Source organism: Calidris pugnax, unplaced genomic scaffold (genome assembly GCF_001431845.1).
Source record: "Calidris pugnax isolate Ruff unplaced genomic scaffold, ASM143184v1 scaffold70, whole genome shotgun sequence".
NCBI lineage: Eukaryota > Metazoa > Chordata > Aves > Charadriiformes > Scolopacidae > Calidris > Calidris pugnax.
In genome coordinates this window covers 1,792,317-1,815,358 of record NW_015090862.1, presented here as the reverse complement: position 1 = coordinate 1,815,358, position 23,042 = coordinate 1,792,317, and the positions used below count along the sequence as shown (strand labels likewise).

The following is a 23,042-nucleotide window of genomic DNA, read 5'->3' as shown; positions in this document are numbered from 1 at the left end:
CTTCCAGCAGAAGGGAACAGCTACAGTGAAAGGTCTGATCTAATACAATCTGAACGTGACTAGAATAGGTTCTTAATTTTGTGTGCTGCATGGTTTTAAGTGTTGCTATAAACATAGGTGTAATGATAAAAAAACCCAAAATGTAAAGATTCCACAGAGAAAATAATGAAAATGGATAGGAGCTGGTAAAACTAGTAGGGAAAAAACCCAAAACAAGCAAGCAAAGTAAAAAAAGAGCAAGACAAATATACGACATACCTGGTTAAAACCCCATCCTACATTTACTTTTGAATTTTCTCCAAATGTACTATCTAAAGCTCTAGGTAGATAGTGCTAAATCTATTTAATTACATGATCGCACAATAAATTGCTTTAAAAACTTTTCACTTTGCAAGAGCAGAACTGAACTATTGCACAACACCTTACTTTTAGTAGTTTCCTCAGGGTTTTTGTTTAACAAAAGCCTGAAATTCTTCTAACAAAAAAAAGACCACACAAAATAAATGTACATTTTGCTTTGAAATGAAAAGCAGTTCCATTATATAGAAATGTGGTGTCCTGAAGAACAGTCCATCAATACGTCTTCTGGGTAATTTGCATATTTAGGATGGGATGTAATTTATCCTCATTTGAACTTTCTGGACACCATTTTTGTACTTGGAATTTTAACGAATTGCTAATAAATAAAAATTTTGTGCATAACACAACTTACAGGTGTGGAATATAATTTTATTTTTTTTAACAAATTCCAAGAATTCAGAAAAATACCAAAACTCTCCCTTCAACCAATTTCCTTAAAACATTCAGTGTAACTATTCACAAGGTGACATTTCCCTAGAAAATGTTACTTAAAGCTGTGGATCCTCCAGTATTCCAACAGTTCAACACACTGTTTTGAAGTTTCCTTCAAGCTGTATCACCTAAATAAACATTCAGGTATTTTCAAGCCCACACCCTCAAAGAAACTGGTATGACACCAGTTTTCAGGTAAGTCACCAGATGTACTGTCATTCACATTCAGACTAGAAGAGGTTCTGCAGTTCTACTAGTTCTGCAGGCTAAAATTGCAGGTTTTATCAGTGACTGAAAAAATAATTTTTTATAAGAAATGTAACACAAATATTCACGAAATCCAAAGTGTGAAATTCTGCCAGAGGAAGACAGTTTGCAGTAAAACAAAACCTCAGATCTATGCTACCTGTTTCAGAGACCCGAATACCATTCTCTTGACACACACACAGAACACAAGACATTCTCTAACACACCATGACATTTTTCAATAAAATCTCCTCCTTTTAAATTCTCTGTGTGCCTCCTGGATTTTTCTTTCTCTCTCTCATATCCTATCTCTGGAATACTTTCATTTAAATAAATATCAGAGAAATCTCATCAGTTCTTGATTTCTGGGTGCCAAGCAAAGAGCAACCTTTAATTCCTGTGACTTGTTTAGTTCAGTTTGTTGCTAAGTACAAAATACAGGTAACATTAGGCAGCACCCTTTAAACTTCAGTAAGGAAGTTCTATTAAAAACAGAAATTAACCCCTGGAGTTTGCAAGAAGGTCCAGCATTGCCCAACTGACCAAGATATAATTAAATAAGGTCTTAGGGAAGTTGTACAATACTAAATCTCATCCCAAGTTTTTCAGTCCTTAAAAAATAGAATAAAGTTACACAATTAGCTGCAACAGTTTAATACTTCGAACCACTTTTAATGTTAATTGATAAATAACCATAACATCCTGCAATTTGTCCATGGAAAATGCTAATGAGGTAGTGCTACATTTGGTACTGTATTTCTATGTGATTTTTTTTCTTCTTTCTACTAATCAGCACTGTATGTTATTAAACTCTTTTCCAGTTTAGTAGCAAGAGAGGCTGGTTTTGCCCCAGCTTAGATGTGTCTATCCCTATTAAGGTATATCATCATCAATGAACAATGGAAATGACAAAGAAAAGTGATCCATTCAGGTGATTAAGTGCATGGGAGAATCCATGACCTCCAGTTAAACTAAACTGGTTCAATATTGTGGATAATATTCAAAATTATCATTTCCCTTATTGCTTCTCCTCAGTATCATTCTCCTGCTTTCCTCATCCACAACCCCTTCTCCCCTTTTTAAGTACTTTGTCCAACTTGCTCTCATGACCAACATCTGAACCAGCCCATCTGCACTGCGCTGCAAATGCACTTTATTCCAGGTGGCCCCTGCTCAATATACACAATAGGATCGATCCGGCAGCCACTGCCTTTCACTGGTAGGAGCACATCTGTTGTTTAAGCCCAGCATGGAGGAAGTCTAGTGGAACACTGTGAACCAGCTGCTTGAAAATGCAACACATCCCAATTTAACGCTAGTTAATGTCAGCCTCAAGCAGAGAAGAGACTCCAGCATCAACTCAGTACAACAGAGAAGACTGGGGAAGCACAGGAATGAATTAGCTTTATTTTGTCTGTACTATTTTCAATGCCTGAAGTATAACCTGCCCACCATCATTCACAAGCCTTCTGTAGGATGGATAACTGTACAGAACAGAGAGTAAACTATTTTCACACTTGGAGATGCCACTCCAAGAAACACCCTTAGCTCCATCTTCTATGTAACAGCTGTCTTAAGAACCATACACCAAGGGTCAACGGAATTAAAATCAAAACTGATGTCACCATTTCATGCAGCAGTTGAATAAAACAATAAAAATACTACTGCTCATGTGATGCTGGAAGAATCACTTTTAAAGTTCATGACTTAAAATAATTTTTAAAAGCAGTCATTTATCTTGGTCACAGTTTAGAAGAGCTGCAACAGTCATGATCCAACTAAACCAAAGGCAGCAAGGCAGTAAAAGCAACATGGACAACACTTTCAATCCTGTTTGCACACTTCATGTAAGGGTGTCCTCCTTGAAACAAAAGCTGAAATGCTATTGTGAAAACTAGGAATCAACATAGTACTACAGGAAGGTAATTCAGAAGTACTGTTTACAGCAACAGTTTTGCAGGAAGGCGATTTGGGACATATGGATTGAGAACACTGTCACCAACAGAGGAAAATCCTGCTCAGACTATTCTTCTTACATTGCCAGTACTGCTAAGATGTCAGGAGCACCATCACTGCAGACACGGCTGCACAGTAACAAATCACAAGCCTACAGCTGCTGCCTTACAAAAATTCACACCTATGACTTTAAAGCATTAATAAAAAGGGAGAATGTAATTTGAAAGAGATGGTAGCCTGAAGAAATATTCCCAGATCTTGCCTCCAGATTTCAAAGGACAAGGTATAAAGAGGAAACATGTGTAACACACGATACTGCAACACTGACCAGTTTTTATACATATACAGGCATGAATAGTGAAAGAAATAGTAATCACCTACACCATGGCTGTCTAAAAGCAGAAACATAGTCATGGTGGCCTAGACAAATAGGGAGCTCCATGAGTATTATCCAATTACTGTTTTTCCATTACTGGTACGTCTTGGGGCAGAAACACTGCAACACAGCGGGGACTACTAGTGATGCTCTCCAGCACTCTTCTGCCAGCACATGCCCTTGTGCTCACCCAGCCATTTGAGTTTATTTTATGGTCCCATCCCTTACTAGGGAATTACTGGGATGAAGCTGTGCCAGAGTTGAGCACTGGAGAACAGATTAGGCCATCATGAACAGGGAGACGGTAAAATGAAACAACAGTGAAACAACAGGGAGAGCAGGAGGGATGGTACCTGCCTGTCTATCTTTCCAAGCACCCATGTGGGACATCTGAAGCTTCCAACCAGCGCTCCTGCCATTCCTGGCTGCTTTAACATGCCCCAGGATCAACAGTCATGCCTACATTGAGGCAAGACAGACAGAAAGTCTACAGCAATGGAAAGAGCACAGACAGGGGCTCTTCCCTTGAAGCAGGCTGCTGAGAAGGATTTTCAGGCTTTGCAGAGAAAGCCAGGGATGCTTAGATCTAAATGGAGAGACCGGGCAGCACAGGTCAAAGATCTTTCAGAAGAGCATCTGGAACAGATGCATGCTCCCATCCTTCAGAGAGCTCAAGGTCAGGATTTTAATTCAATTCTAAATGTTCTTCTCTATTTGAAAATAATGGTTTTTACAGCATGAAGAATCAGGCTGTGCAGCACAATAGTTTCACACACAAACGTGACATGGGAGCACGACTGCAGGACAATATAGGGCAGGAAACAAAAGAAAGACATTGCATCCCATTGAAGCAGCAGGGCACATCTCAGGCACGCCGAAAGCAATTACTGAAATGGGAAACTGGCCAGCCCAGCACAGCCAACAGTCACCCTTACAAAAGAGCCACAGGGCATCTGGAGTGCAGCTTTATATTGTTTCAAAGATGGGGCACCTCCAAACACACAATGTCACATAATATTTTCGGATACTGAATCAGAGAACAAAAATAACACCTAGCAAATTACCAGCAGCTTCCCATAGCAGTGAATTCTCTACCTTGGCTAAAAAGGGATCAGATGCTTAACTTCTCCTGAAGTTACAGTTCAGTAAGAAGTTAAGAAGATTTTAAGCCTATATTTAAAAATAAGCACAAATGCTTATTTTTCATGAACATCAGTGATTTTTCTGAACAACAACCTAGGCAACAAAAAGAGTCAAGTTATCAGTTTCTTCCTAATCCTTTAGAGTACATTGCACATCATTACGAAAGCTGTCTGTGACTAGAAGGTGCTCAGATACCATGGTTACAGTCATGGTATAAGATTTTAAACAGAATACTGTAACAAATTTGCTAAGTTCTTTTATGTTTTAATTACCTAAGACACCAGACAAATTTTTATTATGTTATGTCTTTGTTCCACTGGTCTTTAGCATTTGGATCAAAAGAGATCTTGACTGAAATTTTGTAGCTGTGCACATTACTGTTTCTGAAGTACCTGCCCTTAAAATCACAGTCCTATTTACATTTTTACTGAACAAAAATAAAAAGGAAATGGGGTGTCACTTCCATGGTCCTTAAGAATCAGCATGCGGTCAGGTACAAACCACACATCTGGTATGATCTGTAATGTCTAAGAAGAGTTTAAGTAACAGACTATTTCAACAGACCACAAGAAAGTTCCAAGTAGTCATTAGAAATAAAAATTGGTAAGGAGTTAAAAATCTTTACTTAATGCAGTTATAGTAACACTGACATTCTTTTGTATAGTTATAGTGATAATAAGACATTATTTTGTATAGTTATAATAAGACATTATTTTGTGTAGTTATAGTGATAATAAGACTTTCTTTTGGCTGGCAATAATCGTACATAGCTATTAAGTACAGGGTAAGTCTATTGTACATAAACATTATGGAAGCTTGATTAAAAAGCAGCTGCATAACAAAAATTTATTTGAAAAGTACATAATATTTTGTAACTTCATAATTTTTGCAAATTTGGTTTTCACAAACCAAACTTTTTTTTAGAAAACGTTTATGTAATCTTTTTTCCCTAGTTGATAAGCAAAGCTGCTACAAACACAAAAACCACATCATAAAAGGCCTGTGGGAAGGGAGGAGCGAGGAAAAACTGTTTGAAAGAACATTTAAACAATCATTTTCCTTTGTTACCAAATAAAACATCTTAAGTTGCTATTAAATAAACATTAATGTTGATTCAATATGGAAAATTCACTTTTCAACTGATTTTAAGCTTCCCATAAGAATGCTGTAAGTTTATTTTTCTCAATTTCAAAACAGTTTCCGTTTCTTCTGAAAAGTTTTACTCTCTATTCTGAAAAATTAGAGCAAGTTGAATACATATTTTGCCCAGAGATCATGCCGGAGCACTAATCCAATGTCACACTTGAGAAACAGGTAATTTAACATTCACTGTAACAAAAGCAGCATATGTGCATACACAGTATGAGACTCCTAAGCGCTCCTAATCTTGTTTTCACTGTTTTTTTTTTTTCCCTTCAAACTGAGCAATTCACACATTTGGGCTACCAAGCAGAAAAGAAGCTTGAAAGTTTAGAAAAATTCTAATACTAGCAACCACTGCAGTACAAATTATTTTAAGAATTCAGAAACAAGTGCCCCAAACAAAAACCTTCTAAAACGGATACCCAGTTAGGGAATTAGAACTCACTCATGATGCACATCACCAATGCACAAAGACGACTTTCTCTAATATTGTGCATAACACAAGGACTAAACCATACTTTTTTGGCCATGCATTACAAGTGTAAGCAAGCAGACCACTAAAAAATATGCAACTTCTCACAGGTGAAGCCTATTACTCTATCCAAGTACATTGAGTTGTACTAATAGGAAGCTTCTGATAACAAACCACCTTTTACTAAGCCTGAGTCAGAATTACCCTTCTTCTATGTGCTGATCTGTAACAGACTTAATTTCCCACTGACTTAATTCAAAGTAGACTGAGAAAGACACTGATACTACACAAGGCCAAGAGAAAGAACACTTTAGCTACCTCATGATACTACTTAATCTACAATGCCTTAATAAAACTCCCCAACAAAAATAAGAACATTTAAAAATTGTGTTAATTGCTTTATCAGTCTTAAATTCAGGTGCTGAGATTCAATAGGGAAAGGGCCTCTCACAATCCACTACCAGGTCTTAATAGAGGTACAGTATGTAGCATGACCAGCATTGCCATGTGAGATATATTTACTTGAGTTAGTACCATCTGTATTACTCACACGTCGTGGAGTGAAATGGAATGAGATTGATTTACAGTCATTTGGGGCCACGTGTTCTATCAGCTTTCCAGGAAAGCCTCACCAAACTCATTTTATGCCCAAGTAGGAGACATCAACACAGATATTAAGATTACCTGTTTTGAGAGGTGCCTTTTGTCCCAATATAGCACAACTTTTCCTTGAAAGAGGTTTGCTTGCCACAGCCTCAGAGGAGGATTTGTCACTGATTCTTCCACCAGGGAGCGGAAGAGAATCCAATTCTTTTCACACATGTTCCCTGATACCTGGGGGTGCAGCTTCCTCTGCACTTGCAGAGTCATGAACACAGCCCAAACCCTGCTGGGGATTGTTCATCTGCCTTTAGCCACCCTTCTGTAGCCCAAAGGATTCCCACCAAGGCAGTCAGTCCTGTTATCTGGTTGAACTGAAAGTGCCATAGCTGGCGGCCTCCTGTCAGAGGACTGTGCCATTGGAGTGATAAGAGTTTTATCACTCGGTGTGTTACTGCTGGGCTATATTTTGCAGAAGTGGCAACAAGAGAAGAAGGAATCATTACATCCACCACAGCTTTAGAAAGAGTGCCTATCTGCCACTTGCCAATAAATAGTACTTTGCAAACATGCAATACCTTGTCAGCTACTTCCCCTTACATGTTCTGTCTATTACAGATCCTTTCAGGGGGCAAAGAATGGTGCCTCCCTAATGAGCACCACTCAAACTGAAGGCATAAAGTAGCTCCAGCTGTATGGAATGAAGCACTTACCTGAGATACATACAGCAACTCCTGAACAACTCCCAGGACTCAGTCCTGTCAATTTCAGCATGTTTTCTAAGAAGGTCCAAGCAAAGGAAGCAAAAACACTATCAAGGACAGGTCAGTCATCTTCCTTTCTAAAATTCACCTGCTGGGGCTGGACTGCTGATCTCTTAACACTGCTCTGTCCAGGGTCTTTCAAAGCTCCTGCAGATCGCACACTGCAAAGTTTATTAAAGATCAAGCATACATGAGCAGTAACAACAGCTGCTGAAGGGAAAGACAGACACTTCAGATCACAGCAGGTCATAAGTATTTTAATTAATGTTAATTACATAAATTGCTTGGAGCTGAGACACGACAGACTTCCAGTGCAGATTTTGTCACGAAGTGCATGCACTGCCTGTCCAAAAGGCACTGAAAGTCACATCCCAAACTTGCAAGTAGCATTGCCATTTCTGTGCCATTCAGGTACTGTTTTGTTTTTATTTCAGGTTATTTTTTTTAATAAGAGAGCTTTCTAGCTGCAAATAGGTTCAGTGGGGCAAGTACACCCTCCTTGGTCCACCTTTAACACAGGACATAAGTTATTTGCACAGACAGTTCTAAACTGAGACAGGCTAGGCATGACATCCAGTGGTGAAACAGCCTGTATCACCCCATGGTTTTTGGCCCATGTAACTTTCTGTTACCTCAGCTTCTCAAAAGTGGAACCCATCTGAACAGTCCATTAGGATTTGCTTCACTCAGTGGAGCCAAAGCCATTAAACAGAATAAACATTAAATTCATCATCATTAATCAGAAAAAATTCTCAGTTGCATTTATAACAGTCTGCAGCCTCTCAAAAGGATTTTCAAAACTAAGAGAATGAATATCTGAAACTCTCCCAGTGTGACTTTTTAAAGAAACAAAGTCAGTGCTCCTTGAAATGAAAAATCTGAGTGGAGGTACAGTTTGGGGTTTGGAGAACAAGGCAAGCAAGCTGCTGGGGAAAGAAGAGAGCAAGAACTTCAAAAGCAAGACAGTAAGAAAGGAACTCACATGGTCTTGAAAACATGTTCCCCAATTTATAATTTAGAGAAGTGTACTAGCATGTTTATCGTCATTCTGTTCCCCAGAGATTTTGTTTGGAGGCCTTTTCCTTCCAGATATTCTTACAGAAGGTCATTGCTCTTTCTCAAGTGATTCAGGCCCTGCCTCCCCTGTCCCATCTGCCCCAAACCATCCTGTAGTAATATATTCCCAAGTAGAACATAATTCATTCAACTTAGATTTTCTGTCTCCTTGGCACTTACACTGTAGAAACAAACTTTTCACTTGCATAAAAACTGCATCACCTTTTTATGAAAAGTGTTAAGCTGGCAGATTTTCCTTATGAACATATGAATCTTGTTGATAAAGAATCTCCAGCACTTTGTCTGTGCTATGCTGTGTAGTCTGTGTCACCCCAGGTGCATCCCACCCCTGTCTAGGAGGCTTTGAGAACTCTTCCACTGAAACAAAACAGCAACTTTGAGATGCGCTAAAGTTCAAACCCCTTGGTGCAATTCTACAATTACTTAATTAGCATATCCAACAAACTGCCTGCTCTCTCTAGTGCATTAGAAACCCATGAAACAGATACTTAAGAATAATCTCACAGTCCCTGTAGTGTGGTTCAAGGTGAAGGTGTAGTTTTTGAACCATAACATGTCAGGTACTAAGTGCAGTGACCTACTACACCAGGTTAAGCTGAACAGCTGGAGGTGTCATTCCTTAAAGACACTAAATGCTTTTCAGCATCATTAAAAAAAAAAAAAAAAAAAAAAGGTTTTCAATTGCTTTTCAGCACCTTTTCATAGGTTTCAAATCATTCTAAACATGATAGAAAAGAATTTCCATAATTCTTTATGGGTCCTAGATGATAAATTATTATTGCACCCTTCAAATGCTTGTGACTTGCAAAGATGATCATGCTTACTAGCCGATTTCCATAATTCTTTATGGGTCCTAGATGACTCACAGAATAATGATAAATTATTATTGCATCCTTCAAATGCTCGTGACTTGCAAAGGTGATCATGCTTACTAGCCAAAAAGAAAAAGCAAAGATAAATAGAGGATTCTAAAAAAAAAAAAAAAAAAAAAGGTTTTCAATTGCTTTTCAGCACCTTTTCATAGGTTTCAAATCATTCTAAACATGATAGAAAAGAATTTCCATAATTCTTTATGGGTCCTAGATGATAAATTATTATTGCACCCTTCAAATGCTTGTGACTTGCAAAGATGATCATGCTTACTAGCCGAAAAGAAAAAGCAAAGATAAATAGAGGATTCTAATTGACAACACTTTCCTAAGAGGGCTCCATACTGAAATGAGGCTACCCATAGCAGTGGCTGTCAATTGAGGTTCTCGGGTCACTTTTACATTAACAGCTTATCTCAAGAATCAGCAAGTATGAAAGAAAGCAAACTCTTTCCTCTCCCAAGCATTCCCTCTTCTGCTAAAGGGCAAAGACAAACCCTCATTGCAACGAAGTTCAGCTGTTAAAAAGAACAGGCTACAGTGTGGCACTTTAGCTTCGCCACAAAAACAGAAGAGGGATCAGCAGGTAAGTCCTTCACTCATTATCTAGTAGGCACTTACACTCCCTCCACCAGAAGTGGAACTAGCAGAAAGTACCTATGCTCTCTCTGTATTACCTGAACAAAGTTCATCATTCCCCAGAAACAGTGCAATGAACATGGAATTACCCGAGGAAGACACAAGAAGTTGAGAGGGAAAAAAGCATATCTGAAACATAACTCTTTCTTAGGCTCCTTCGGTGCTGTACTGGACTGTGGGAAAGTGTCTACCTCTGTTTGGGGGCAGCCCTGAACTGTCCCCTAGAAACAGGCATCAACCTTCTCCTGTGCAGAAGGTCATCTTTCATCCAACACAGCTATAAGAGGCCCTGATGCTTCTATATTGCATCCTGGGACTTAGAGGTTGCTCAGACCAAGGAGAGTGAGTGTTGTTCTCTACCCCAGTGATCAGGGCTCTCAGCTGTGACAAGGGGAGAGCTCTGGTAGCCACAAACCCCACAAAACCAATTTATGTATTTTAGCTCAAAATGCATTGAAAGCACATATCATTGCAGGCTAAGTGGCCCCAGCTTTCAAAGCAAAAGAAGGTTACATCACCTGATTCCGAGCATTGATACCCAGGAAATCTGTTCTGCAATGTAGGTATTGGCTAACTAGGAAGAGAAACTACAGGAAGGAAACAAGCAGTTACTGCTCCAGAGAGCAAAAGCTGCAGGACGGATCTGGTTCAACTTCACCACATAAAACTATGAAACAGCTCTGCATGCAGAAAACATGGGTCCCCCTCCTGTAACCTGCATTACCCAGATTGCTCTGGCTGCAGTCTGAAAAAAGCTATATCTATCAACTATGGCAAAAGCCAAGTTACTCGTAGCTAAGTGTGCATAACCATTCTTATCTATCCGTAAGTGACACCGGGATACACTGGACAAGAAAATCATAAATTGCCTTACATGCTCTAGAAAGACCAAAACTAGAACACTAAATTTTATACAGCTTGCCCTGCTAACTGTCCTATCATTTCCTTTACCATGGTCCCATTTACATGTAATTATACTGATTTTGCATTAATAACTTCAGAAAATCATTATGTTCTCCTGTATAATATCTCTTTTCCAATATTGTGCAGGTTAAACAGAATAGCTCTATGAATTCAGTCTTTAAGATAAAAAAAATGAATCGGAAATAAATTTAGGTCAGTATTTGTGTAACAGCACATTCTTGGGCCCCAGTGGCAAGCCTGTTAAATAGCAGGGTTTAGTTCTATACCCTGGCATGACAAACCACCCCTGGTAAGTGATTAAGTGACTGGCTTTGGACCCACTCCAATTACACATCTGCCAGCTATCTTCCCAGATGTTCTACGGACTCCTGTAGGATTTCTTCCCACCAGAATAACCAAATACCAAGAAAGGACCTAATTCATTAAATTTGCATCGCAACAGTATAAATACAGGCTTACTGCATATTTAAATACTGACTTCTACTACCACTAACTTAGAGAGTGCTCCTGTGCCAGACTGAGAAAAGCCTTTCTTCTTGCTTTGATTCAGGTGCAGATGCAGGGAAATGGGAGTACTCCAGATGACTGAGTAACATTACATAACTCCCAATTTTTCATGATCATGGGCTTTGAGCCATTCACATTTCAAAATCAGACTTTGCTCGTTGCAGACTTTTGAGGACTTAACTTTGTGTGCTGCAGCTTTTAAAGGCCCAGCAGGAGCTGAGACAAGACTATGGCTCAGCACTGAGACCAAAACTCCATCCTTAGATTGTTTTCTCTTACATGAATTGCATGACTAGGGCTAAACTTAATTCAGCATTTCCTGACCTTTGTCAGCTGAATGAAAGGCTTTAAGCAAAGGTTTTTCCGTTTCAAAACAATAAATCTAATGAAATTAAAATTTCATACTGGTACAATATATTTTAGGTAGATAGCCTGTTACTCTATTGATTGATTACTTAAAAACTTTTTTTCCCCCAAATAATTGTTATATTAAGACAATTTACACACTACTACAGGATACCTCAAGCAATAACTTTTAACACAGCATCATAGGTTCATTAACACAGCTCATCAGGTTCATTCTCAGGGAAAAAAAAAAAAAAGTATTTTAGGACACAATTTTTCCTACCTGGTTTTTTTGAGCAGATATCTCCCACCCTAAAAATGACTGTGACTGAGCACAGTTCCAAGTAGGATAGGAAATTGTTACACCTCTGAAACTGATGGTCACACATTGTAGGAAAGTGCTATAAAAAGCTAACGCTCAGTGACAGTCTTTTCACCTAACCCCTCAAAAATAACAGCAAACTGCACCAGCAATGACACTGTGAGGAGAAACCTGAGAAGCTAAGTCTCTGGCATACAACACAGAGCTGCAGGTAGAGCCGAAAATGCATGCTATTAGACCTCTGAATAACCTAACTGTCTTATGTTTCTGACATGGGGCATGCTGTGCACAGAGCACGGCCACAGGCTTGCTGTGCAAACATGACCCCCAGACCCACAACCAGCTCAACCATTCCTTCCCACCTTGTCACACAGCGGAAGCCCATTCTCCACTCCATCAGGGCTCCCCAAGGCTTTTCCTTAAACCACCCCTCTCTCAGCAAAGTCACTTGCTCTGATGAGGGCCATGAGTTCTCCAACGTCCAGAAATCTTTATGTTCTCAGCTCATCACAAGCTCTGCCTCCAGACCAACCTTCTGCCCCTGAGCCTCATCAACACAGCTGGTGACCCCAGCTGGGACACAGCTCTGGCCACCCCCTACAATCACTCCAGTTCTCCCTGCCCCAGCTGGATGAGGCCTGCTGTGATTACACTTGTCAAGCTCGTAATCATCTCCAGGTGATGGTGCTCTGCCATCCCTACCCAACAATAAGGTGTGTCTGGTCCACCACTGCATTTAATTCCTCTCACTGAAACATATGTGATCAAAGTAACCACTCCAGCACTGGAGCTGATAAAGTTTGAGTAGACATTTAAATGAAAAATACAGAGAATATCAGCCAACTCACGGAGTGATCATACAGAAAAGAGACATAAAAGAAATTCCTGAGTCTCCTTCAATTCTCAACTGAACACAGTTAAATATATACCTCTCTTTTTTTTCCCCAGCCACATACAGTTTCCCTGATCTACATACAAATGCGGATAGGAGCAATGCCTCTTACTAAAAAACTCACCAGATGCACAGTATCGGCGCAGATCTGAGGTAACAAAGAAAAAGTGCCCAGAAAAGAGCCAAGCTCACCTCACTCCTGGAGGCTGGGGGACACCAGGGCGTGGTGTGGGGACCCCAATCCTGAAGAAGCACTGTCCATCACGGCCTAGCAAGTCTTCCCTCTCGCTTCAGCATGTGGCTAACAGCAAGCAAACCAACCAACCTCTCTGGCTAAAAGGCTAGTTACTGCTAAGATGACGGCTCCTCCGCAGTCCCACGCAGCACCACAAGGGTCCTCCCGAAGCTGCCATGTCGATCTGCTTTCCCCTTCACCCCTGACCCCGCTGCCCGCGACGCCTCACCACAGCTGAGGAAAATGGCGGTCACGGCCGCCCGCTCGCGCCGCCCCCGCTCCCTCCCCTTCGCCCCTCAGGAGGCTGCGCGCGCAGCCGCCACGCGCCCGGCACGAGGGCGGGCCCTCAGGGCGGCGCCGCCATTTTGTCCTCAGTGGTTGAAACGGGCGGCTGCGCGTTCAAGGCCCGCTCCCGACCGCCGGGCTGCCGCCCCTCATGGCTCCCTCCTCAGCCGCCCAGTCCGGGGAGGACCGACCTCCCCTTACCGGCTTCCTTGGGGCAGATCCTGGCTCTACCCGGTGCTAGGGCAGCCGTGAGGGGACGGCGGGAGGCCCGGGCCCACCCCTGCTCCAGGCACAAAGAGCACTCTCCCCATCACAGAGCTTTCCGGTTCCACAGCAGCTCCACTTACCTTGTACAGAGCAACACAGCAGCTCGTGTAGAAAGAAAGGAAGCAAAAACACTCGTCCTGCTTTGCAAAGTTTTATTAGCAAATCAGAATAACAAATATATTTGTTATTTTTGACAGTCGGTACTATTTCCAAGTATATAAAAAAAAAAATCAGTATTTCTCTTAATAAAAATAGAGGCACAGAGATTTAAAAACGTCACCACTAAAATAACAATAAAAATAGTCTTACTTTAATAAAAATACTTATCTTTTTTCAGTCTATCACTTATCTCCAGGTTCCTTACTGCTTAAAAATAATACACAGAAAATAGATTTTTTTTTTCTTCTCCACCAAAGTAAACTCTGTAACATAAATCGTTCTATTAAAGTGTACTACATAGAATCATAGAATTGCCGAGGTTGGAAGGGACTTTTCAGATCATGGAGTCCAAACCATCAACCTAACACTGACAAACACCATGGCTAAACCATGGCCCTCAGCACTATGTCTACCTGTCTTTTAAACACCTCCAGGGATGGTGACGCATCTCCCTTCCCACCACCCTGCTTCCCTCCCACACTTTCTTTTTTTTGTTTTGTTTGTCCTTAATAAAAGGAACCTCTGGGTTGTTCCTCAAAACCCACCAATGGCAAAGAACAAAACTCAGCTCTGCGCTGAGAAGGTGTCCTCCAGTGCTGTAAACACAGTTTAATTAGACTACACCTCCCTGAAACAGGGCTGAATTTCCACCTCACCGGAATAGATAGGGGAGATAAATACAAAGGACACCACATTTGGAGAAAAAAACCCAACAAAATACAGAGTAAAATTTCCTAATAAATCACAAACGTTAGTCCTGAGAGCAAGAGATTATCCAGCGGCAGCACGCTCCTGTCTGGAACAGTCAGGGGCGGTTTGGCCTGGCAGCAGCCCTGGTTGTTGTGGTTTCTGTGCAGAGAGAAGAGCCACATCACCCGGGAGCCACGTGAAGCTACGGAACCACTGAGTGCCGCAGAGAAGGGCCAGCCCTGCTGCTCTCCTGTGACCACGGCAGCGCTCCTGTCCTCAGCTGACCTGGGCAAAAAGGTGACTGAAGACCAAACGCCGTGAGCTGTCTGTAATGTCTTTCTGCTACATCCCATCTTGCTCAACAGTTGCTGGGATTTTACCTAAGAACCAGCTCATCTCCAGGAGAGCACAATTCTGATGCAACGACCTAACAGCTGGTTTAACAAAGGCTTAATTTTCAGAAGTGAAATTTATGTACGCATCCTGAAATCTCTAATCTGGAGGCCAAGGGTGTTTTGAAACTCCAGGAATTCATAAAAATATCACTGGCTCCAAGTTTATTTGGTTTTCCATAGTCCAGGGAATGAAGTAAGGGTAAAGCACAGGACAGAGAAAGCAGGAAGCAAATTTGGCCATCTTTTTTTTCCAAATATATCTATTTAGTGTTCTATCTATGAAAAATTCCCTCCAGACACAGAAACAATACTTTTCCCCATTATTGCTCCCTCTTAATATATTTATTGCTACAGGACACTATATATTTTGAGGATTCTGCCTCAAAAATTACACAGAAAGCTCAGACATACACCTTTTAATTGAATGTGAAGAGAAGCCCATGCTCTGCTTCAGGCACATGTCACAGGCTACGGCAGCACAAGACATGAAATTAAATGAAATGAAATAAATAATATCACAATGCAGTGCCATATTTGCCAAAACATTCTTCCACAATTCCTGTATCTACATTCTCTTCCCCTTCCTTCAACCTTCCCAGTCACCTCTGCTCCCTACGTGTCCCTCATGCTCATTCCTCTCCACTGCTTTCCTACCACCACCATCTCCTTCATTTTGTCTTTCTTCCCTCAAATACTACCTTCTGCCTCTCTCTTCTAATGCTTCTTCGTACGTTTCCTTCCTTTCATAGAAATACTTTCTCCTCAACTGCATTTTACTCTCTGCCTAAGCAAGGATAACAAAGCTACAAATAAAAGCAGCATATTTTTATTTCTTTCTTGGAAACTGGAAGCCAGGCAAAATAACCCTGACACTAGTTTTCAACCCCAGTTCACACCTTCAGCTCTAAAACCTCATCCTAGAAACGACAACCATAAAGCCAAACAAACCCAGTTTCCTTGTCAATCTATAGTTGTTTCTAGTAGGCTTGCTTTCTGAATTTTAATTTAAGAAGTATCAAAATAAATATGAACATCTACCAACTAATATATTCAGTGAAAAAATAACCTTGTCTATGCACGTTTTTGGTACCAATTGGACAATACTGAACTAATATAGTTAAAATGATGCAACTTCCTAGCACAAAGAAGTTACATCACTGTCAAAGTGCTTACTTCCTCAATTTTGGATACAACCCCCTGAATAAAAACACAGATGTTTGAAGTTTGGGTTACATGTAAACAGCACCTATACAAAGAGGCATTAATGAACCTCCAATTTGCTCACAATAAATTAAAACAATAACAAAGTCTAATAAAGACCATTTCTTCATATACCTTGCGTTTTTAAGTGCCCTGTTTCGGTGAAGCATCCTGCCATCATTCTGTAAAAACATTGTATTTGGGTGCATGTAATTCACTACAGAATTTTTCTCTCTTTTTCATCCAAAAATAGCCCATCTCCTCCTCTCAGTGGCCAGAGTCAGTTGTACTCAAATTGTCAATGGCAGTTGTGCTAGTCTTCAGCCAAAGATGACAGCTAGAGCACAATTCTTATTGCAGTATAGAGCTGTTTACCACTAGGTTTGTGAAATCAAGGTTATGATATGTAATTGCACTATGATTTTCTCTTCAATGACAGCAATAGCAGAGTGTTGCACACAGCTAACAAAGCCTGTCAGATATCTGCCATTAAATATTTATGCTATTAACAAATATAAAAATTGTAATAAAAAAAAATTCCTTAAGACTCAATAACAATTTCCCTGACTGAAATAATAATGCACAGTCTTAATCATTGTGCAGAATGTGAATTATTTTGCAGTAAAAGAATATCAGTAGAAGCCCTACGTCCTGAGTGCAGTTGATATCACAAATAGATTGAAGCAGCACTGAAACACTCAACATACAAGAGCACTCCAGTTGGTGCTTGTGCTGTGGCATTTCCCCGGGAATCTGGATCCCCAAGTTTCTAAAATGCTCAGTAGATGTTTAATAACATCATCCAGCTCCTGGTTAGTTTGAGAAGTGAGAAGTATCATACCAAGGATTCAGACAAGAAGTCAAAGTCTACTGTCAGGGCTGCTTTTTTCAGCAAGGATGAGTGTTTCCTCTGTCTCCTGCCCATGAACTCTCATGACTTCAGGATATGCTGCTTCTCCTCTGGTGAGTGGCTCTTCTCTGTGAAGGATCCTCATTGTCGCTTTCACAGTTTCTCTGAAATAGAACCCCCACAACATTTTAGTCACATAAATGAGATACCACACTCCCAAACACGATGATCTAATATTATTAGTGTATCATCTACTGAGAAAAGTATAGCTAATAGAAATCTCACAGAGTTTCATTCCAGAAGGCCACAGGCACCGCAGGGGTCCCCCCTCCCTCCATCAGATGGCCGGGCACCCGAGCAGTGCAGACTCTCCACAACTGCTCATTTCTCAGTCACTGCTATGGTGTCCAAACATCACTGGCAGCCTCCATGCTGCTCCTTTACAGAATAAGTGGGGCTAGCACCTAAAGGGTTTATAGAGTCACCGGCTCTCCATGCCCAACATTTCTGTCACAGTAACACAACTTAGAGCAGCATTAAAAGTACACAAGAGATGCCACGGTCCCATCTGGTTTCCCACTCAAACCCATTGCCATCCTGTTGGGCTGTGCGTCCATACAAGGACAGCAAAAATCACTGCACAGTAAAATCAGTCTCTCTCTTCTTCCCCTTTGAGAAATGTACCTACCAAACTTTCATCTTGTATTAGGACCCTTTTCACCAGCGAACGAGATAAGTGGTTGCACAATGAGACAATACGGTAAGAAAGCTATGGAGAGAGGGGAGAATGAGAATTTGACCACACATATGCAGCACAGACATATCCAAACACATTTCATTTACCTACTGCATATTACAATTTTACATTTGAGCTCTATTTTGCCCTCTGATCCCACCAGGCTTGGGAAGCCTTACATGAGAAGGATTAAAGGCTCGCTGTCATACCTTCCATCGCCTTCTAGCATATTGCCTTTTGAAGTTTTCCATGTTAACAACAGATGCTTTCCGAACCAAAGCCTGTTGGTTGTCCACTGGCTGGAAGATAAGAGAGCAATTTTATTGCTTGATTCCTTGGGTGCATAAAATACATAAGATTCTTCATGTGCCCTGGAGCTGGCTGGAAAGAATGCTCTCTGGGGAAGCTGTGGACTCATACAGGTAAAAGAAGAATAAAAATAATTAAATCTAGTCCACTCTGTGCCTGAACAGGACCCCTTTGATCTCAAACAAAATCCTAAAACTATCGTACAAGTCAGTGGTCACACTTTGCCCTGTGCACAACATTGTTCTGAGAAGCTCCCCTGCTGCCCCTTTCTGGCCACTTGACCTGGCACAAAAGGTGTATCACACGGTACAGACTTTGCCCCAGCCACCACTTCTGCCTCCTGCTCCATAACAATCCACACAACAAACAGACAAAAAGCCTGGGAACAGCTTTTCTAGCCAAAGGACAGGATGAAGGACAGTTACACCAACGGGAGAGGTAACTAAGGGGATGCTAGAGGGTGCTAGGGCAACGCTTTCACTTTGTGAAGTTGCTGAGGTGCTTCTCAGCACACACCTGCACCATTTTCTCTGCCCAGAGCTGGCCTTTATTGATGTCCCTCTTTCTGAAAGGTGTTGAGAGAGCAATGAAAAGGTTCCAGAGAGGCCTGACAGAAAGGAGACGGAGCTGTTGTCAGTGCATCACCAGCACTGCAACACACCGCTGCTCAGGGGATGCACCTGCTTGCCAGACACCATGACAGAACAGGGCTAACCCCAGCACCTTCACACTGCTAGGTCCCGTGCTACCTTCCACATTTTCAGATAGAAGTTTGCACATTTTGCCCTTCACAAGGATATTTTAAAACCAAGGATACATTAGGGCCCTTTTCTAACTTCATTTTGTGAATTGTGCTTTTACGGTTGGTTTGGGGTTTTTTTTGTACACAGGTAAGTTTGAGGCGGTCATTTCAGATCTGAAGATGGAGAACATGTGAGTGCACATGAATGTGAAATATGGAATAACTTCAGATAGCACTAGCTGTATTCTACAACCTAAATACTAAACTTGTACCAGAGAGTAGCCCTGTTCCTGTGTCTCACAATGCTGGTTGATAAAACCCTGTCTGCATACCAAAATCTTTTCAGCATATCTGAAAAAAATTAAGGCTTTGTCCTTTAACCGTATCATATTATGAGAGCACATGACATTGTACCCCGGCAATAAATGTATGGGGAAAGAATTGCAATACCTCAGTACAGAAAAATAGGAAGAAAAGAATATATATCAGAATTCTGACACATGCCTAAAACCAATCTGGTGTTAAGGAACAGATGTTCCACAAACCCTGATACAGTCCTTCTGAAAACCTTCCAACACCAAAACAACATCAAAATTTCCATAGACCAGAAAACTATCTGACAGATTGAGGGAAGAAAAGTTTGACCAGATCTAGTCAAAGTGAGAAGAGGAAGCCCAGAAATCAACCCTTCAAAGATTACAGAGTTTATGGAGTGATGGCCTTTCCAGAAGTTCTGATCTGTGTATGTAGGAGGTGGATAACCCAGAAATATTTATACTGAACTGGACTGGAATGCAACCAAGCCAGACACCTGAAGAAGTGAGAGTACTAAAGGGAATGGAAAACATGTCAGTGAGGATTTAAACATTTTTTTTCACCAAAATAATTGATAATATTTATGAGACAAAAATTCACTTTGCTCATCAAACGCTATAGGTAGAGCGTTTGTGCTGCTATCTCAGCAGTAATTCAAGAAGCCAAGCTCTCAGCTGGGCCTCTCTCACATTTAGATGTATACACCGTTTGCATACAACAGAACTGGGACATTTGAGCATTAAATATCATTCCCTCATGCTGCAAATGGCTAGCACGGTGCAACAAAGCACTAAGTAGAAATCAATTTGGAGCGGAAAAAATGTCACCAGCTAAATGTCAGCTGTGCAATCATCATGAAAAATTTCTGAGCGCCCTTTCAGCAGTAGAACTACCGCTGAATCAAAATAGCTCACTTTACAGTACTCCAGACTGTTAAAAAACTGCCTCTCAATTCCTAAAGTAGCCCACAAACCAGCGACCTTGTTGTTTTTTCAATCAGAGTATCTTCTCAAAAGCAGTATGTCAGTGACCTCCTGCAGCTCAGAGAGCACTAGCCTCAAGGACTGAGTCACAGCAATATTAACCTCACCCAAACGCGCTCAGGAACAGAGTGGCCTCATTTAATGTTCCTTCTCATCGCGCCAATGCATTTGTTCATAAAGAAAATCAACATGAACAGAGAATATGAGATCATGGCTCAGGGAAGGCAGTCTCTTTCTTGAGAGTTTTATCTGTAGATGCTAACTCTCACCAAGCTTTCAGTTGCTTTTTTAAGAATTAAAACTCCCTCCCTCCTAAAAAATGCTGTATTATGGTTCCCCTGCACAGTATCTCGTGGGTTTTCCAGCTCAAAGGAACCTGCAGAAGTGACAGCTGAAGTGTTCTGAGAGAATAAAAATTGCATATAAGTAAAATTCTCAATACTATTTGTCACACCAGAGCCCAGTTCTTCCCAACCATCAACGCCAGCTGGCTAGGGACTCTAGATGGCTAGTTTCCATCCTCCACCAAGTACAATGACAAGTGTAACAATATCCCCATTGAATAACTGTTTTCAGAACTCTGAATTTTCACCAGGCTCTGCACATCTTAATGTAGACATGGCGGTGATGGGTCCTCTACTCTACACAAATTGGATGAGAGCATGCTTTTATTGTTTTATCTCAAATTAGGAAACATTATTCTTAATAATGTTATGAACAGCAGCAGTTCAATTTAGTTTAGATTTCTCTGGAAAAGGAAGAAGGAGGCTGGGCAGTGAGAGACATACTATAATATATATATATATATATATATATAAGATCCACCCTAGATGGACTGGAGCAGTGATGCAGGGATGCCTGGCCACTATCTCACTGATTATTGGAGCTGCATTAACAGTCACCTTGCAGCAAATTCATACAGCTAAGCAAAGCTGCAGAACCTTGGCTGGCAACTCTTTTCAGTACACAGAAGCTTGACATCTCTTTTTCAGTTACTAACTACACCATTAGGCTCAATTGCATCCTGCATAACTAACTATTTATTGTGTTCAAGAAATGAGATGGGTACATCTGTGCATATTAATACAGTATAATCAAATTACTTCTTTGAAATGCAAGACAGCAGAACATGATTCAAGTTTGGGCCAACTTTTCTATATTTTTTAAAGCTTAAGAAAAAAACCAAACCTATACAGCAAGAACACCAGTCCCAAGTCCCACACCATAGGTTAAATTAGTTGTAGCTTTGCCATCTTCTTTATGTAGAAAGCAAACCAGAGGTCTGTGTTATCACTTATCACTCACAAACTAATATTTGTGAGTGAAATTACATACACAATTATTTGATCAGTTCAGTACAAATTCCCAATTGTGTCTTTAATATGATTTCTTTGGTACAGGACAGGAAACTAAAGGATCAATAAACAGCTAACACCTGTAAATAGTAAATGGTAACACCTGTAAATGGTAAAAGATTTCACCCTGCAAAACTGGCCTAAAAAATAAGCTTAACTTTTCTTCCTCAGCAGCCATTTCACAGAGAATTTCCATCGTACTAGCTAAATGTTAAACTACTGGGCCATTTACTTCATTTTACAGGACAGATTTAACCTTTGCAAATATTTCTCTCATATGGTCTATAGAACTGCCTGCACGCAGCAGGTCTACACAACTTGTTTCCTTCATCCAGCCAAAGATGCTTCCACGAGATTTTTATTAGCTTCCAGGCACCCAGCTTCTAGTAAGCACAGACTGACCTACTCTTTATTCCAAGTTAATTACTGGATAATCTTCATGATGAAGATGATACATGATGAAGTATGATACAGGCAATGCAAAAGGCTGTAGGGTTAGATGTGTCCATACCACTGTGATAATCCAGTTCCTGTAAATTCAGACACCAAATGTGGGAAAAAAAACTTTAACACTGCAAACCACTGGGAGATTTTGGTCTTGGTCAGCATCTCATGCAATCAGAATTTCTGTTTTAGTTCTAGGTGAAGGTTTTTTTGTAGAATCCATGCACTGAAAACGTTTTACACTGCTGTACATTGAAACAGGCAGCAAACCCTACACCTAACCTGATCTACAACATTACTGATTTGATTTTACTACACCAACATTCAATCCTGCAAGGAATTCTTCACAGCGAGATCTGTTTAACAGCTCCATTAGCGATTCATTAACATCTTTGTTGAAAACAAAGTCAAAGTTTCCATTCACACAGGCTTCATTTTCCAGTCGAAAACTGCTCATTAGATCCTGTATCCACTTGAGTTCCTCAGAAAGTTCTTGCCTGAGAGATTCATACTGACTCTGCAGATCAGCATATTTCCCGGTTATGCCTGTCAGACTAGCGCCTACAGTCTTGATATCTTCTTGTAGATGTCTTTTCAGGGATTCAATTTTACGGTATTCATACTTCAGCTGAGACAGCTTGTGCCTCACACTTTCATTCTCTTCTTTATACCAAGCTTCTTTCTCATTATAAATGGAAACCAGAGCATCAATGTCCTCCTGCAAGGAATCGTGGGATGCAGCCAAAGTGCTGAAACCCCGTTCCGTCAGGGAAATGTCCTCTACTATCCGGGCAAAGCGCTCAAAGTTGATGTAGGTATTATTGGGAGGCATACTCGAATGGCACTTTATGGTGTACTCTCTCAGGCGCTTTGTCTTCAGCTGTGTGTTCTCAACCTTCTTGCTTTCTTGGACTTTTGTATCTTCTTTCAGCTGGTGAGTCGTCAGACAGAGGAACCAGTATTACTGAATGTTTACATGGCAGTGCAGCAATTCAAAAAATCTACACAAA

At 40.7% G+C, this 23,042-nt stretch overlaps 1 protein-coding gene across 9 annotated transcripts in view; it reads right to left on the bottom strand.

The window, feature by feature from the left end:
- Window positions 1-13,998: 13,998 nt before the first annotated feature.
- Window positions 13,999-23,042, bottom strand: part of DAPK2 (death-associated protein kinase 2) — a 66,769-nt gene continuing 57,725 nt past the window's right edge. For 7 of the 9 annotated variants that reach the window (XM_014944457.1, XM_014944461.1, XM_014944458.1 and 4 more), the window contains exon 10: window positions 21,373-22,963. In XM_014944457.1, the coding sequence (XP_014799943.1) occupies window positions 22,328-22,963 (636 nt within the window). In that variant the 3' untranslated portion in view covers window positions 21,373-22,327. Of the gene's footprint in view, window positions 17,313-17,836; window positions 17,918-18,093; window positions 18,184-21,372; window positions 22,964-23,042 lie in introns of those variants that run through there. The other 2 variants (XM_014944463.1, XR_001412333.1) reach the window with 2 other exon arrangements.